The following is a 19,255-nucleotide window of genomic DNA, read 5'->3' as shown; positions in this document are numbered from 1 at the left end:
CACACAGACCACCTCCTACTCTCCCCTGTGCCCCCATGCTGTCCGTCAGGTCAATTGTCTAGAGCAGCTTTTCTCAAAGTTCTTACCATGAGGCAACCCTTGGAAGGACTTTCAGGTTTTCAGGGAATACCTTGCTATAACTACTGCATTTACAGCTCACTTTATGGCAAGTCGATTGAAAGAATGCCTCCTACATTGCTGACCAGTGGGATGAAGGTCACCCTTACACATAGCCAGAAAGATCATTGGTGGTCACCTACACTGACCAAGAAGCACAGACTGCCCATTGCTCAAGAACTTCTAGCAACCTCTGAAGGAATCTTAGGGTTGTAGAGAACCCTGTTTGAGAAAAACTGATCTAAAGAATGGCCAATCCTGATCAATGTGCAGTCAATGTAAGTTGAATATTGATAAAGTGAGCCAGTTTTTAATACATTTTCCTTGGAATCAGTGTTTTTTATAGAATTGTCTGTCTAATCTTTTAAACATATAGACCAGCATATGTCAAGCGTATTTGAAGGTCACGAAAATTGGAGGCCATAAACACCAGTAACATTATCATAATAAAAAATAAATAAATAAATAAAAAAAAAAAAAAAAAAAAAGATGCCCTCTGGTATTTGGTGGGGATTATATTTAATATAGGACCTTTAGTAACACAAATACCAAACTCAAAAAGGACCACGCGCAAAGTTCCATGTGAGAACACCCCCATCACTGAACAAGTAAGCAATTGTCAGGGCTTAAAATCTTGAAGTCTGGCCAGTTCAGGTCCAAAGTTAAGTCAGTTTTAAGGCATGCAAAAAGTGTTTTCTGGCTAATAAACATCTTATAGCATGACTGCAAGGCCTTTTAAAATATGTGCAGATTAGATTTGAGGTTCACAATTAAAGTTATGACTAAAATTGTACATTGTTAGATACACGAGGTACACTTATCATTTCTTTTACATAGGTTTAAAGAAATATGACCACTTATGCAATTTTACCCTTAGGAAAGGCATTAAAGGTCGAAAAGCAACATTTTTCTTTTCTATCCAGTTTGCATTGAGTTCCAGGTATCATTACATAACTGTTCAATTATGCCATACCACTATTTCACAATAAAAGTAGTGTTTGCCCCCAGCTGTATTGCATGCATTTCCTAATGCTTTGTCATATGCTGCAATATTAAGTGGAAAATCACATGACAAAGCAAAGGCCACTCACTTAAGTAGCTCCAGGGTTTTATGATCCAACAGCAGGCGTGCATTGCCAGTTAAGTCCAGTTCTTGTAGCTTGGGAGGGAGGGTTTCAGGCAATGTAATTTCATTCAGTTCATTGCAGCTCAAGTCCACACACTGTGTTGAAAAGAAAAGGTAATAAAGTTTGCATTAAGAAATACAAGCCTTCTTAATATACAATTATTTAGGTCAGAGTCTAGTTACTGCACAACCAGTCATGAAATGTAATTATGTGGAATCACAAGGAAAAATCAGTCTGTAAAAAATGCATTGCAGACGTAGCTGAAAAAGTACCTAGTGTTATTGGTTTAATTACAGATATATTACAACGGGCTTACAATCTAATGTTTCTACCATAATGAAATGGATACATGTAGATGAAGGATAATTCAGTCCTCAGGTACCACTAATAGACCACATTTACTGTAAGTTTCTTAAAGTCCTAAAGTATACCTTTCAAGATCCTTTCCAACAACAAAAAACTGAACGATGCGTGAACGAGCGCTGTACATACAGCACCTTCTGCTCCATGGAGAGGGGAGCGGAGAACAATGGAGCAGAGAGCAGAGCACACCGCTGCGCTCTCTCCCCCTCATTTCTATTACGCTCGTACATCGTCCGTGGATCTGCCAGGATGGTCGTCACAATGACAGGATGATGAGCGCTGTTCACACACCAGATTCTCGTGAAATATCAGCCCTTAGGCGATTATCAGGCGTGAATCATCGGACGTGTGTACGTAGCCCCAGACCTGGACTTGGCAATCAATCCATTAGGAAGTGTCAAACACAGAACAGGAGCCCTCAATATTACTAGATCATACAGCTCTTCTTTTAGAAGTGTGGTTTAACTCATTCAAGCACAAATGCTATATTGGAGAAATTTTAAACAAACGAACCTACACAGACACACAAAGGAACATAAGAAACATTTTCTGCATACATCTGGGGCATAATTTCTTGCTACCAGGCCACTCCATTAAAGACATGAATGAACACACGCCGGAGAAAAAAAAAAAAAAAAAAAACTTCAAAAATAGGAATGTTAATTTAGTTTCACACAGGGGATAATGAATTGAATGTGGACCATCATAGCTTTCTAAAACACTATAAAATATTTTTTGACTATATTTTATATGTTTATATATTTTATGACTATTTTCACCTCGCCCACATGTTCTCTAACCACCCCCCCACCCTCACCCCTGGCCTTATTCCGGAGCCCACTTTCCTGTCCCTTACCCATCTTTCACTTATATGTTTTGAGCCTTTTTTTAAAAAAAAAATATAAATTTTAATGTTTGTGTATGTATGTTTTAGCAGAGATTGTTGTCTTTACAGATATTTTACCATTCTGCTAAACCTTTGTGTGTCTGGACCCATGACAGCTGAAAATGTAGCTATTAAAATGCAAATAAAATTATCATGGACAGGACATAACTATTGTTGATGCAAGTGCATTAATACCACTACAATCACCTTATGCCATTTTGAAAATTGAAAGGAGAGAAGGAAAATATTATGTCTGTGGCATTTCTTTTATACTTCAAAGTAGAACATAAACAGCACTACATTTTCATGCAGCAGATTGTCACTTCAGAGTCGCAGTTTAACAGATTGAAAGTATCAGCTTCTCGAAGTCAGATAATACAATAGTGTGTTAAATTAACAACCTTGATCTCAGAGAGTTGCATAACTTCAGGGAAGACTTCTATGCAGTTCGAGTGTGCAATGACAGTATGCATGCGTCTGCAGTTCATGATGGTGGTTGGTATTGCTTTTAGTTTGTTTCCACTGATGTCTATCTCTTCCAGCTCTTCCAGTTTGGCCATTTTGCTGTGTAAGGGAAAAATATTTTCTAAGACAACAGACAAAGATTGATTTTGTTGCAAACAACCCGTGAATTGTAACTGCAACCTTTTAATAAACTTAGGTGGACATCACAAGAAACTGTTGACCGTTTTAACATATATGAACAGCCAAACATTAGATCTTCATTCTAACAGTGCCTACAAATAAAGGTGATATATAAATATATATAAAAAAAACAATAAAATAATATCAGATAGTTCATTTTTAAAAAAAATATGACCCTATGTAGTGGTTTATTGTAGGTAAATTAGGGCTATCCTTGGCCAATATTGCTATCCTTGGCCCATGTGACCCCCTAAAAGGTATTGTAATTATTTTTTTCCTAGGAAGAATAAAACCTGACAACACAATAAGTTTTTCCCCAAGTTAGGCTTTAAACACATAGGTACACTATACTTTAAAAGTATATTATTGAGAAACACTGGAAGAATTGACTATATTTTTACAAAAATGGTCCAAAACTTGACCTGATAAAGCAAGGCAATGAAAACCGTCTAACCAAAATGCACATCGTTTGTCTTATTGAAACAAATGTTTTAAACAATTAAGGTCAAGATTGTTAATATAGCTCTTAAGACATGGCAGAACATAAGATGGCAGTTTTCATGAAGAAAACCAACAAATTATTAAAATTTAAGCAAACAAAGCACAATCCCCACAAACCTGGCTGGAAAGGTCTGTAAATGATTGAAGGCCATATGAAGAATCTTCAGATGGGGATGTCCAGTTAGCAAGGGCACACACTTGTCTGTGAGGTTATTATTTGTCACATAAAGCTCTTGTAATGAACTCTGTGTTTCCTCAGACAGACAAGCTGCTGGAAGCATTTCCAAATTATTGGCGGATACATTTAGGCATCTTAAGCTGCAAGAAAAAAAAAATACAATTGTTTAATTTGTGCAGACAAATTATTACAAATCATTCCACCCCATGCAGAAACATTGTAAAAAGCTATGTAGGTAGAAAAGGAAAAGGACACCTGTGTTTTTAGAGAATCTTTGCATGTCACAAGGGGTCATGTACGGTAGCAGTACTCGAATGAGATGATCCTAAATCATTACAGTATAGTTTGCTTATCACTTTGTTTACTGCTCAGCCATACACCTGAACTCAAGAAGTAATGAAAGTTTTATCAAACACATATAGTGATCATAATATTACCTGCATTTGATCTCAACATCCACAAAACTTTATTTTAAAGGAAATTGTGTCTACTGAAAATTAGATCTTTACCAACAGATTTATATAAGGAAAGGAGTATATAATTAATATATTGATAGTTTATACCACTACAATTTTTTAATACAGCATGTTGGAGCAAATGTCTATTTCAGCAAAGTCTAGGGAGAGCTTCAGTGCACAATTTCTCATTTCCACTGGAATGAACATTATAGACTTCACTATGAACAGCAAAACTCACTACACGTTTAAGATAAAACATCTGAATGGTCAAAAAAAAACATTTTCTTTCATCACAAATGTACAGCATGTCCATAACATTCCTGAAGGAGTTAAATATACAAAGCAACAGCAGGACTACTCAGCAGCTTGTTGAAACTTGCTGCCTGCAATAAAGATCACGTGGAACTCTGAACAGTGAAGTCAATAAGTGCAGTGAAAGAAGAGAGCTAGGCCAGTTTGCACAGGCAAGTTCTGGAGTTTTCTAAAAGAAGAACCTTGGTGCCAGGCAATTATGCCTGAGTGGATTTATCTAGGAAAGGAGGGGGAGGGAGGTAGGTAGGTAAAACCAGGTTGACCACTTCTTAGTGGTCTGTAGAAACACAGCCTTGGCTAGTTAACATACTGCCAAACTCTGAACTCTTGTGTACGGGAACATCTAATTATCCAATTCACAAAGCAACAGTGAACATTTAATTACTTCAAATAGCGTACAAATACAGACTGTTCTAAATGCTAGAATGTGACAGAGTGCCAATTATTTGTGGAAAAATTCATTCACCCTTCTCCTCTAATAAACACAAAATTACACTTTGATTTAAAGAGCACCTGTCACCATACACACCAAACAAAAGCCTGAAGGATGTACAAATTCTCAGCCTATCCGTGTATACAAACCTGTAATATAACTTACTGGGGCATCCAGAAATCCAGTGCCTTGTACCTTTCTTACTCAAACTATAACATTCATTACCATTCAAATTGCAGCCTGCTCCCTCCCTAAGAAATACAACATTTATCAAGTAAGTTAGTTACAACCTCTGGCTGCAGATATCAGCACTTTGGATTTGTACATTCCCAAATTTTCCAGTCAGAGTTTGCCAACTCTAAGGGCAATAAATGACTGATATAATAGATGACTGATATATAGATGTACCTTTTCATCTGTACACATCTGGAACAAGCAGAGATGCAACAATTTATGAAAGAACAACATGTATCCGCTGTTACTACTAATGGTCACCAACACCAACAGTGCCTTAAAGGAAACAGAAGATATACAACCCACATCTGTAGGCCATAAACATGAACTGCTTGGCTGCAGAGACACACAAAGGCTATCCTGAGCATGTATGCAAAACTCCTGAAATCTGTGCCTAGGTGAGCAAAGCATCCATGTTCTAACACAGATTACGAAAAGGTAACAAAGATTTAAATGTTACTGTGACCCAGGAAAAGGTGCTATACAATGAAAAATGCACCAATAACCTTGATGGCCAATAATATAAAGTTATATGTTACCTAGCCAGGTAAAGAATCAAAGTTAAAATAACATCAAAAAAAAAAAAAAAAGTTTTTTTATAAAAATAAATGCGTTTCCTTGAATGTTTGAACTTTAATGTGACTTAAAATAATCTAATAAAACTTATGGTCTGATTGAAATAAAAGAAATCATGAGATTTAAAAGTGTTTGTGTTTTTACTGGTTTTATGGAGATCCCTAGATCTGCTCTCTCAATACCAAACCAGGTGGTCTGCTGCTCAAACCACTTCCTTCCAAACTCCTCAGCAAGTGCCATAAAGATGCTGCTGCATGTTCCTGAATCCCCACCAGTAGAGAATAGGCCTTCTAAGCGAATAACATAATGGTTGACAAGCACCCATCTGAACTTAATTGTACCACAAGGACAAGAACAGTATCTGAAATCACATGCGTCACTAGTAATTACGTCCACAAAGGAAAAAAGAAAAAGAAACTGATACTTCTAACGTGATTAGATTTAAAGATACCCATATTTACTTCTCAAAAGAGAAAGAATGTACATAACAGAACAATAACCAAACCTATTTTAACATTTTACATACCTGTCTGGTCATATAGGAATTATTGCACAATTATGTCTTTAGACATTTGATCATGTTAAGAGTATTGCATTTTTATCTGTGAACAATTTACAAAGATTTTAAAACTATTGAGAATGGGTATTTTTCTGAAAGCAGAATGAACAGGATGGAGAAGTAATGTATACTTTGCAGTGTTCAACCCAGATTTAATTTTACGCTGGGTGGGAAGAAATTGTAGGCGGATGGCAGCCCTGGTATGGTGACCCAACTCTCAGTAACTGCCCAAAAACAGCCGGGCGGTTACTGAAAAGTGCCAGGTGGTGCACCCGGTTAAAAAGGGCTGGGGAGAAACACTGCCCTGATATTTAAACATATCGACACAAAAGTACGTTAGGAACAGCCTGAACAGCCTGTCTCTGCAATACTCTTTAAAAATCAATTGTGCAAAGTTTTTTGTTTCCCTAGTAAATTGCTTGATGTTCTGTGAACGTTCACTTTCTCTTACTTGTCTGATTTCAGAAGCAGGTTGCTTGGAAGCTCCAGAAGCTGGTTATGCTGGACATCTAGTATCTCAAGTTGAGTGCGCTCAATACATTCTGGAAGTCGGGGAAGCCGATTATAACCTGCAAGCAACTTCCGCAGACCATTGGCACAAAAAAGCCTGTTGGAAAAGATAAGACAATTACACAAAAAATAATAATTTAACACCAAGTACTTTAGAAGTAAAAAAATTCTGCACAATCAAATTAGCTAGATTGTATGCGCAAGAACCATTCAGAGCAGACAGTTTATGAAAGAATCAGTCAAGCAATAGTCTGTAGAAGATTCTGGATGCAGCAGAGGAGGATAAATACCATAAAGTTTATCTCTAGTACAATAGCCAAACCAAACAGTCACCTATGTCCCAGACTTAATGATCATGAAAGGAACATTATTATAATTCCAATGACACTTGAGGTACTGCTTGTGGGATGCCTCTTTTCTCTCCTCTCTGAAATGCATACTTGCAGAAGCCACTAGGAGCCACTATGTTATCACTGCTGTTCCTAGCAGAGTACATGAAGAATATACTTACAGAAATTTATAACAAGTGTTAATGTGGTATGTTAAGGAAGCCAATTCATTTGAATAGGCTCCCAAGTACACAACAAGGCTGAAAACACTATTTTTACAAATGTAGTATGGCAGTATTTTAACTTTATGGTGCACTACAGTGCAGGTGTTTTGGGCAAGATGAGTAAAACTATACAAAATCAGCAAGGAAGGTGTAATCAAAATCCTCTCCATTGTCCAAAACTAAATATTTTGAATGGATTCCATCATAAGGCCCTTTTCAAATGCATGATTCAAGCAAAAAAAAAAAAAAAAATAAAGTTACTCATCAACAGGGAAGGCTTTTTTCTCATAAGATAGAAAATTTTATCAGACTAAAAGTCATGTGAAGAAAATTATGTTTTAGAAAACATCCTTACATCAAAGTGAGGGGGACATTTCATAAACCTTCATTAACATTCGATATTCCATACTGCACTTTGACTCTTTAACAATATATCTAGCACATACAGCTGATCAAAATTATCAAAAATACTGATTACAACAATAGAGTTAATGCCAGCATTTGATAACCTATAGAAGTGCTGAACCTGCTGACCCAGTCATCTAGGACAAACGCTCACCTTGCAGGGAGTGCAGTCAGTAGATTGTGACTAACATCAAGCACCTCCAGGTTTTTGCACTCACTAACCCACTCAGGCAGGCAATCTATAGAATTCCTGTATGTTTGTAAAAAAAAAAACAAAAAAAAAAAAAAACACACAATTACATATGAACAAGGTTTACAGCTGTAAGATACTCATTTTATGGAAATTTTATCTCAATGGTTAATCTAAAGTCAGAATCCACAGAGAAGTTTGTCAATTCTGTCCCAGGGAGCAGGAAATCAGCATAATGTCACTAACACATTACTAGAAAGAAGAGTCAGCAAAAATAGCCTTCAGGTTAAATTATTAGCCTTTCAGTAGGGTTCATCACACAGAAATGTGAAATGCATATTACCGTCTACTTACTGAAAAAGAAAAAAAAAAAGTGAACAAGCATAAAAAGGTTTCATTTTCAAGACACCATACCTGGAAATATCCATAAGGGCCAGATTACAAGGGTCTGGGTACACATCCAAGTGGATGAGTTCTATGAAAAAGAAAACATTACTTTTCAGTAACCAAATTATTGTGCACATTTTACTAAGCTTTGCCAGAAAACACTAAATTTTCATGTGCTCCCTGTGCTAAACTGTTTTGTGTGACGTTTCAAGTCTTTTTATGGATGCCCACTTTTCAAAAGTGGTTAATATGCAAAATAAGGCTGGTAAAATGGGGAACTGAGGTCACTATCTCTCTCAAATAAAACCTGTGATATTTTATCATGGATACTGAAAACACACACCATAACTTTAAAGGAACTGTCCTTGTAAAAGTTTGATAAGAACAGATAATTGGCTAGGCAAAACAATGATACTAAGGTCTTCTATTATACCCACACCATGGTATTACAGTGCCTAAAAATGTGTTTATGTCTGTATACATGACTTCTCAACATAAAAATCAAAAGCAAATGGAAAAATGCCAACAAAATCTTGTCTAATAGTTTTGTAATTTTCTTTTTGCAGAAGGGTTTTAGAAAGTTGACTTTTTTTTTTCTTTTTTTTTTTTACAGTGCCACTATATTTTAAATACACAGTATTATTTATATAGCAGCCACAAATTATGCTGCATTTTACAAAGTCCATTGTCATATCACTAACTATTCCTTAAAGGAAGCTCACAATTTAGTGTCAGTCGTAAGAAGTCATTAATGTGATCCAACGCCAGATTTTGAGGGAAACCAATTGACCTAACAGCAAGTTTTTTGGGATGTGGGAGGAAACCAGAGTGCCTGGAGGAAACCTAGCGCTTCAAAGGCCAGAGTTCTAACCGCTGAGCCAACAGTGTTGGCATAAAGGCATTAAAAAAAAAAATTAAAGGGTTCTACCTCCACCTAACAGAAATGTGTTAACCCTTTCCTGTTCCACATAAAAAAAAGGTAAATTGTTTCAGATGTAGTTGGCTTTAAGAACACAAGGCTATTGGTTCTTGGATCTACAACTGTGTATAATAAGCACAATTAGATGTTCCCATTGGAAGAGGATTACTGTCCATGGCACTATGACTAAATTACCCAGAAACAGCCACAAAAGGAAAATTGACCCCAGATAAAAGCTGAAGGTTATCAGTGTCTGAAAATCAGAAAGCTATTACTTACCATGAGACAAAAAAAAAAAAAAAAAAAAAAAAAAAAAACCTACTAGGAAAAATTGGTCAGGACTTAATTTTGTTTTGAGGGTTGCTTTGCTGCATCTGGAATCTGTGCCGGGAACAATCAAATCCCAAGACTATCAAATCCTTCAGCAAAACCTACTGCTCCTTGTTAGAAAGTTCTGCTTTAGTCGCAGGACATAGAGCCTGGAAAAGGATAATGACCCAAAAAATTGTGGGGGGGGGGGGGTTACCTACCAGGATGGCTATGAACAAATCATTAAGCTATTCTGAAGTGGCCTTCTGTGAGCTCCAATTTAAATCTCATTAAACATCTACAGAAAGAACAAGCAGTCAGGAGAAGCCACTATTCAAATCTGACACAGCTGAAGTAGTTTTCTTAGAAAGAGTGGACCAAACAACCTGAGGACAGGTGCAAAGTCTTACTGGGAACTACAAGCATTGTCTGTTTGCAGTTATTGCTCCTAGATCACTGATTTACACTGGGGAACCCTTTAAAATACCTTTCAGGGAATCAAATTCTTTATCCACAACTTACAGTTTAATATGCGTAGTGGTCAGTAGGAAGAATTCATCTTACATTATTGGCCAAAGGGAATAATGTCACCTTTACAGATAGTCAAAAAAAAAAAAAAACATTGTATCAGTGGTATTGGACTGACAGGTGCAAACTGCTCATTGCTCATGAAATCCTGAGCAACCTCTGGAGGAACCCTAGTTCAGAAACCGTGTCCTAGAGGTTGAGCAACAAAACATTAGGCTAAGGGTCCCAGTAATTTTGTCCATGCCATTTTTAATTAAAGTTAATTAGAAAATCCAATGAAGTCAAAACACCAAGGCAAAGTCTGATTTTTGCTAAATATAAGTAAACAGTGGTTGGTACCAATTACTTTCGCAAGTTTCAAGTTACCTTGTGGGTTGTTCTTTTGTCGTAGAGGAAGAACCAAATTTTTAACGTTTTCATGATTAACATATTTAACAAATATAAAGTACAGAATATTCTCTATGACAGTGCAACTTACCATTGAATGATGCATAAAGAGCCTTCAAATAGTAGCCACTAATTCGGAGTGATGTCAAGTGGTTTCTTTCACAGTGTAAGACCTCCAAGTTACTTAGAGTAGTCACATCAAGCTCTGTCATGTTGTTATCTCTCAGATCCAACTGGGTGATGTGGGGCAGAAAATCCACATCTTCTGCAACTAAACTTCGCACTGCATTGAGCCTACAGTTAAACACATTCAATTATGTCAACACATTTTATCCTTTTGAACAAATAGATATTTTGATACTGTATTCTAGCAGTCATAAAATGACCTTTTATATGGTGTCATACAAACAATATATAAACACACAAGTCTAGTGTTAGAGATTATACACCCACTAAATTCTCATATTTGCGCATAGAAAAAATAGAGACATCTATACAAACACAAAGCATACCAATTCACATACATTTTAAAATTCATAAGTGAAGCAATCAGTGGTTTTATCCGTGACCTTTTACCGAAAACAAATTTTGTATGTTATAGTTTTTTAATTCCCCAATTCACAAAACTGTAGTATTAGAATACATAAAAACGTGATGTAATGTAAGTAAGGAATATAGAGAAAATGCCTTCAAGCACTAGTCTTACAAGACATGGGCTATTGTAAACACAAAGACAGGAAGTACTTTGCTGTGAAGGCTTCCATTTGGAAGGTAACCAATTTTCTTGCCAAGTAATGTCAATTCTGGTAAAATATAAAACAAACCCGCAAACAGCATGTAATCTGTAGTCTGGAGCCCTGGGTTTTCCCATTACCTAAAATTACCACTGCTAACCACCAATAGATTTTTTTAAAGAACAAATCTTGCATATTTCTGTATATTTTACAAAAGTGCAACTGTTGTTGCCCTCCTATTTACTTTACTCTACAGGTAGAACAATGCAAAACAAATTCAGTAGTTGCATGATTTTGATATACCCCATTGTTGACCAACAAGCATGGGTTGCTAAATGATAGACACAGATATTGGCAGCAACATAAACAGGGGTTTCAGAACTCCAATTGAACGGCGCGCACCACAAAACTACACATTGGTCCATACCTTAAATCCACGTGTTTGATATGAGGAAGCCTTTTGAGTGTCTTTAGTTGTAACACTTGCAGAGAATTTCCAGGCATGCAAAGTTTGTCCACGGTTTGTATTTTCTCCAGTACTTCAGGTATTTCTGTGAATTCATTGAAGGAGAGGCCAAGATAACTCAGCTGGTTCATTTTCCCCAATTCTGAAGGCAGTGTTTGGAGGTAGTTGCCATCCAGAAGGAATGTTTGCAAGCTAGAATGTGTAAAAATGAATAAAACATGTAAAAACCCCTTCTATTCTACAGAGAAAATTAAGGTTTGTAGAAAATACAGAAAGATTTCTGTTGTGTTAGGTCTGTGAAAGCCAAAGTCAACACAATGACCAAAAATCGCCGGAATCTAGGCACAGTAAAGATGCAAAACTTTTCAGCAATTTCACTGCTAGCATTCCAAATGTTAAAGCAGAATCCCCCCCAACTTGACACAGAGTTAGCTAAAACATCACAAACTGAAGTCCTGATAAAAGGGCCCAGATCTTATTACACACTATTCAAATTAAAAGTTCAATTTCTAACCAAAAATCCAGAGTGTATATAAAATATAAAAACATATTTTTAATATTTAAAAGTATATAAATTAACTAACAAACTGTCTTCACACTTCCAAGAACATCCTACTAAATAAACAGGATTATGTCTAAAATGTTCTAAAAGTAACTTTACCCAGGCTCATAGCGGATACGTACTTATGCATGTCTCCTACTGCAGGAGGTATTACACGAAGAGCATTGCATGAAAGGTTCAGTTCAGTCAATGTTGAGATACTGCAGACAGCAAGTGGAAACTCTCCTAAATTATTGTTGGAAAGATTGAGGCTCTTCAACTTTGTGAACCTGAAAGTGGAAGAAAGCAGATAATTATGAATATGATTGCAAATAACCAAAAAAGATTGGAGCAGCAATCAAGGCATCTACAGCATCTCTCCCAACAGCCACTTAACCAGCACACTAAACACAACAGTGCCCCTGCCAACACTTACAACAGCAAAGGGAAAATGTCTCCAGAGGGGACCGAGCCAGCAATAAGTACCTAACACATGTTGTATGTTTTGTATTTGAATTTTTAGCATGATTTTTTTTTAAACTTGCAGAAGATGTTGAATACAGACACCCAGCCAATGTCAGAGAATGGAGAAAACTGCAGGATAATTTTTTGGTGGCATTTTAGTCCTAAAAACTACCTAAATTCCTCATAAAGATGTCCTGTAACATTAACCAGTATTTGCATATTTATTTAGTTGCACATTTATTCAACTCCTTAGCAACCTGTATTTGCATTAAAAGAAACCTTTTAATCAAAACAACGAAACCAAGACTATTTCAGTGTATACAAAACACCAATTCCAGAATTTGAAGGATATATAGAAAATAAAGGTCAAGCCTAAAAACTGTGTGGCTAGAAAAAGGACAACAAACTAGGAAACCAAAATGTTTTAAAATCTTTAGAGCTCATTAGCTGAGAGATGACTATAAACAATGGCCTGAGAATGATTTCCCTCGCTGCTGCATGTCACCCGTTATGTATCACGCAATTGTTACATATGTTTGTATATTTTATGTACAGGGGAGGCAGCTCTTCAATATTTGTTATTAAAATGCATCTTTTTTCCCCCTTTTCTTTTTATTTTTCATTTCACTCTATATCAGAATCACTGGGGGGGTTCTATTAGAGCCCTAATGTCTACTTTGCCGTAAACACAAATACTTTTAACGGTTTCTATATGAAAATCTTATGTGACCGCTGTAAATCAAAAGTGCTTAGAGCAGAAAGTTATTGGGTACAGTGCACTGAGAGATCAGGGTATGTGATGTGTGCTCACCATTGGCCATCTTTTTTGTGATCCCAATCTACCTGCAGCCATGAGCCTACATACGGTACACATCACTGACAGCAAAAGGAATAAATTCCATAGTACTCCAACAAAATATAGTGTAAACTCAGCTTTTGCAATAGCCATAAGGTTTTATTTACTGACTAACCAGCAGCCTTTAATTTAAGCTCAACTGAAGATACCAAGGTATTCCATAACTAAGCATAGTCTGGCAGAGCTTTGTCATTCTCAGAACTGATTGGACAGTTTTCATCAATGCATTTATCCAATTGCCTGGAGCTGTGCTTTAACTTTAAAAAACATATAGTGGTACAGGGGTCGGAGAGGAAAATAGGTACAAGGCTTAATAAAAGGCTAATTTAAAGTCCATCTTTTGACACATCCCAAGAACACCGGCAGTAATTCTGGGGACCTGAAGACAAACCATGCTTCCTGTCAAGATTACAAAACAAAGCAAATCAAACCAGGGGGTCCTGAACTTAATGGTCAGAACATCTAATGTATTTATTGACGGTGACAAACTTGTTCATGTACCACACAGGATCATTGTGGTTGAGTGATGTTTTACTATGTGTGAACACATAACTAAATAAACTTTCCTGAAGTGACCGTCAGAATTTCGACACACTCCAAAAGGAAGTGAATTAAAAGATAGCGGATGAGAGTCTGCCTAATGGGGATGTGTAGCCAGATCATTTGCTGTTGCCTAACAACTATAAGGATGAGTGCAGAGACGGGGATAGGATGGAAGGCAGAGCCTGGAAGCCACATAAGTACAATGACATGGCAAATGAATGGAAGGCTAAGTCGCAATGAAAGGATCTTTGTTACTCGGAGATAGATGGAAGGAAGCAGTATTTCAAAGAACAAGTTCATTCCAAACTGCCCTTGATTTACTTCACTAAATCTCACTTGCTAGCGGATTAGTACAAAGGCCTAGTGATTTTCACAACGCAAGAGGAAAAAGTTATAAGGAATATTTATAACCTAAATATAAAGATTTTTGTCACAGGTATTTCTCCATGCATACTTGATTTCCTTTTACTGCAACCATCTTCAAAAGAAGTTATTTTACAGTAACATGGAACATTAAAAACAGACAGACAATCACCACAACCATAGCTGCTCCACTGTCTTAAGAATTAACTGTTATTCATACAGACATGGCAACGTTTTGGCTTTAGATACTGTTTATTTCATGCATTTATAGGCGTTTTTATAGCTTTTTTTAAGGCACCTAAAAAAGTAGGTTTTGTGCAGGCGGTAGCGTATGTATACAGCTCCTTGGGTTGGTTTTTCTGCAAAACCAAGGGAATTATATAGAATAATACGTTGGTTTAAAATAGGTAAAATTTCCATTTGTAACTTTTTTTTTAAAACTGTAAGGCAGGGTTGGGTCCAAATGGCCAACCATTTGGACGTCACGGACCACTAATTTCACAGACTCAAGAACGCGCATGCACAGGGAGCCGTGTGTCACTCAAAGGGGAAGATACTTTACCCCAAAGTGATGTCATGATGCCAGAACCCGCACACTCTCCCATCGCAGGTCTGAGCCTGTGATTGGAGAATGGGGGGGGGTTGTGTCCATTCCTGGTGGGGGGGGGGGGACGAACCAGCCAAAACTGCGGACCACAAAAATTTTCTTGCTTACCACTGGTTGGCAACTACTGAGTTAGACTAAAGCTGCGTACACACTTCCAACGACGAACGAACGACGAACGATCGATTGGGCAAAAATCGTTCGTAAAAAAAGTAACCAACGACGCCGACGAACGAGGAAAGTCGTTGGAAACATCTATTGTGTGTACAATATCTACGAACGATCGTGTCGTTATCTGTATGTACAGGATCGGTGCTATATGATCGTTCGCAGATATCGTGCAGGATCGTTCGTCGTTCGTTTACCAACGATAATAATTGGAAGTGTGTACATAGCTTTAAAGCATGCAGCTGCACGACACACAAATGCATGCTACAGAGTAGGTAATCACTTAGGTCAGTTATCTGATAAGACTATCAATGTGAATATCCAATTCATGTGATTAGACAAATAGGAAACAGAATTATATATTATACAGTAATATTGGGCTTTCACCTATCACACACTTTACATTTATTAACGTAGGCAGCATAATGTGATGTTTAGATGGCTATACAAAAAACAAAACAGAATTGTTGCTCTGACCAACTTTTTTTTGTCTATTTTATGCGTGTAAATCAGTCACATAGTGCTTAGGAGTATTACAAGGCATGTACATAACTGCACTCAGGAAAGGAATGTTATGTTCCTAGGTGTAAAGTCATCGTCCCATCTAAATTAAACAGGATTTTGGCCACACACTTGCAGATTTAATCTGGCTTCACCACCCATGAATTCAGCCAAAATTGAACTTAATCCTCTTGCTCAAATAAAGTGCCAGGATCAGCTACTTTTATGCCATCTCAGCCAGTAAGTGCACTGAGGAGGCAAAGCAACCATTTCAGGTCAACCAAGACAGAATGAGTATTTAATGGGAGGGATCTAGTCTTCTACAAAATTAACAAAGGGCATGACAAGCTTGGCAATACAATCTAGCAGCTGACAGCGCTATCGCTGGTGCGTGTATTAAAACCAAAAATCTGCACACAAGCCAGCTGAACTACAATAAATCAAATATGGAACAAGTGAATACAAAATCTAAATTTTCACTTAAATGGCTAATTGTAAACAACCCAAAAAAGACTAAAACAATAAATTCTGCAATCACTTCTGCAAATTCATGCCTTGCCCCAGCAGATACAAGCAGAAGCATATACTTGCATTTAAGATCAGGATCATCAATTAAAAAGTACTGCTAGAAAAGGGACAGCCATGATTTCTTTGGTACAACAACAATACCCAAGTCTGCCACAATAAGTTTTGTAAGCAAATAGATCAGTGTTTGTTTCATAGGCTTGAACACCCTAGAACACACATTCAATAGAGAAATCTAAAGAAACACAAAAATGTGGGTTAAGAATGTAATTTTACTGAAGGCCAGATGGCTGGATCTGGGAATTAATTTATACAACCCTTCCTATTTAATGTTCAGCGCTGCGTAATATGTTGGCGCTATATAAATCCTGTTTATTATTATTAATAATAAGACATTAAATACATCGTTCACCCACAAAGCTACGTATGAGTATACATATACATACCAGTACTTTAAGTAAACATGGTGATAGCTACAAAATCAGTATTGCATTACCACCAATGTCATCTTAATATATTATATAATACTTTGTATTACTATACCAGTTCTATATATGTATCTGGCTTTATACCTGGGTGGTGGTAGTAGTACATGGGGCTACATATCAACCAGACTGCCCAATAAAAGGGCAAGAGACTAATTTACCAGATCCTTCGGGCTTTCCATGTTGTGTCGTCAAATAAAAAGAACATATTTTCTAAACATATTTAGAGGTGACAAATGCAGGACAGTATTTAAACAATTGCCTGCTTTTTTGGCTGTAATATCTCTGTATAAAACTACACAAAGGGATTACTTTGAATAAAAGATTATTAAACTGGGCTCAAAGCCAGACGATTCGTAGAATAAGCCACATGCCAGCAAAAATCTTTCCCACCTCCTCAACATGCAGAATGATTGCAACACATACAATGCCACGTGACTGAACAACCAGTAATTTGTAATTAAGCTTAATGATTGCTCTTACACAAGAATACAAATGGGGGGAAATAGTTTAAACTTCCCCATAATTAAAAAAAAAAAAAAACACACACCACTGAACAAAACATGAAATTTTTGTAATAATAATCAAGGAATTTTATCAGCTTTGCATGTCAAAGATCTTTCCTAGGAAAACTACAGAAGCCGTCACTGCTGACTTTACTGTCATTTCCATTTCCCATCTTCAATATTACATTTTGAGTCACTGGCCTGAAAAAGCATGCAGTAACATAATACAATTCATACTCCTGTGGCCTACATACTTGTCCTAATCGCTGAAGTACTGTGCAAGCATTTCCCTAGGATACAAGTTTATTCTATGGAATAATATTCATTTTCAATGGCAAACAAACAAGTCACAGCCAAAACAAAAAACAGTCCCTCCTATCCCCCCTCCTGTTTTTTGAACACTAGGCCCTTATTGATCCATGGTATGAATTTCTCTGTGTTGTGAGATATATGTGATATAGATTTTTTATATATATAAATTTATTTATTTTAATACCTTTGGAGGTCATCAAGGGTTCCCTCGGGAGCAGAACAAGGACTAAGCCGGAGAACATTCTGCTTCAGGTTCAGATGAGTAAGATCTTGACTGTAGAACAGATTTTCAGGAAGATTTTCCAAATTACAACATGACAGGTCCACAGAACTGATCCTCTGAGATGCAATCTGATGGCGACACAAAAAAACTATGCTTAACAAGCACATGAAAAGGCAATATTACATTCACAGTGTAGAAAATTAACAAAAAAATTGTTAAGAGAACATTCAACAATTGAAAAATGTTATACTTAATTGACTAGAATTAACTGCAAATTAAAACATTTAAATTTGAAAAAAAAAAAAAAAAACTAGGCCTTGAACATCAAAGTACTACCTTACCCACTGAGCAATATAAAACACACAGAACTTGTGGGTGCAAGGAATATGCAATAATTTTTATTTTCCCCCACACTGCAGCAATACCTTTCAAGAAATTATTCCTCAGTTACATGAGGTGGGGCAAAGGATGTGACCCAATGTTTGCACTAACTAGATCAACACAGTTGACTTTATATATTCTTCCACGATAACCAATAATTATTGGATTTATTAAGAAAATGGACATTGTTTTGCCAAGTAATGTTTGATCTGTAAAAAAAAAAAAAAAAAAAAAAAAAAAAAAACCTATCTTTGTATTCCATGTATGCCTTGAAATCTCTGGAGAAAATAATGTAATCCAAAAAGTAGAGACAGAAATGCCTTTTTTTTTTTTACATGAAAGAAGGAGTTACTGGTATCCCTTTAGATGTACATACTCATTACAACATACATATGTGATAACTATATGTTAGCCTTAGCAATTTGTTGTTTTGTCTGTTCTTAGCTTAGCTTGAAGCAAAAGAAATCCATCTGTGTGTCAGACTTTCTAAAGTCTGAAGAAGCGGTTCTTGTGCTGTGCAACGCAGCACAATACTTGGGTTGTACCCTATTGGTAGACTCCCTCTCTGCCTTTTTATTACCTTGGTAAAAGAAACCATTTATAAATCACATTTAAATGCATTTCTGGAGATATATATATATATATATATATTGCAGGGATTGCAAATAGAGAATTATTGATGAATAGTGAGCAGGTAAGAGCATTCTGGAAGAAAAAGAAAATTACCTTGCGCCAAATGCATGTAATGTCTAAAAATCTCCAAGTTGTCCATGTGTTTTGATTTGATCTTATCGTCGTCAAGTGCAAAGCTCAATAAATGTTGTTGTGTGGTTTTTTTTTTAAACAATTACTATATAAATGACACAAAAAGGTACATAAAGTTGATGTATGTAAAAAAGCAATATATTTATATAAGGTACTAGGGCCACCACCTAGTGACATTGCTTTTTTACATACATCAACTTTATGTACCTTTTTGTGTCATTTATATAGTAATTGTTTAAA

At 36.5% G+C, this 19,255-nt stretch overlaps 1 protein-coding gene across 1 annotated transcript in view; it reads right to left on the bottom strand.

The window, feature by feature from the left end:
* Positions 1 to 19,255, bottom strand: part of PHLPP1 (PH domain and leucine rich repeat protein phosphatase 1) — a 64,916-nt gene that overhangs the window by 9,327 nt on the left and 36,334 nt on the right. Inside the window, exons 4-13 of the mRNA XM_072411816.1 lie at positions 17,831 to 17,997; positions 12,462 to 12,608; positions 11,739 to 11,969; positions 10,669 to 10,871; positions 8,462 to 8,522; positions 8,012 to 8,107; positions 6,841 to 6,996; positions 3,757 to 3,957; positions 2,895 to 3,057; positions 1,209 to 1,339 (exon numbers count right to left, since the gene is read on the bottom strand). Coding sequence (XP_072267917.1) covers positions 1,209 to 1,339; positions 2,895 to 3,057; positions 3,757 to 3,957; positions 6,841 to 6,996; positions 8,012 to 8,107; positions 8,462 to 8,522; positions 10,669 to 10,871; positions 11,739 to 11,969; positions 12,462 to 12,608; positions 17,831 to 17,997 — 1,556 coding nt within the window. The remainder of the gene's footprint in view (positions 1 to 1,208; positions 1,340 to 2,894; positions 3,058 to 3,756; positions 3,958 to 6,840; positions 6,997 to 8,011; positions 8,108 to 8,461; positions 8,523 to 10,668; positions 10,872 to 11,738; positions 11,970 to 12,461; positions 12,609 to 17,830; positions 17,998 to 19,255) is intronic.

The sequence above is a fragment of the Pyxicephalus adspersus genome, chromosome 5, assembly GCF_032062135.1.
Source record: "Pyxicephalus adspersus chromosome 5, UCB_Pads_2.0, whole genome shotgun sequence".
Lineage (NCBI taxonomy): Eukaryota > Metazoa > Chordata > Amphibia > Anura > Pyxicephalidae > Pyxicephalus > Pyxicephalus adspersus.
Note: the sequence above shows the minus strand (reverse complement) of the source record. Positions and strands in the feature narration are given on the sequence as shown.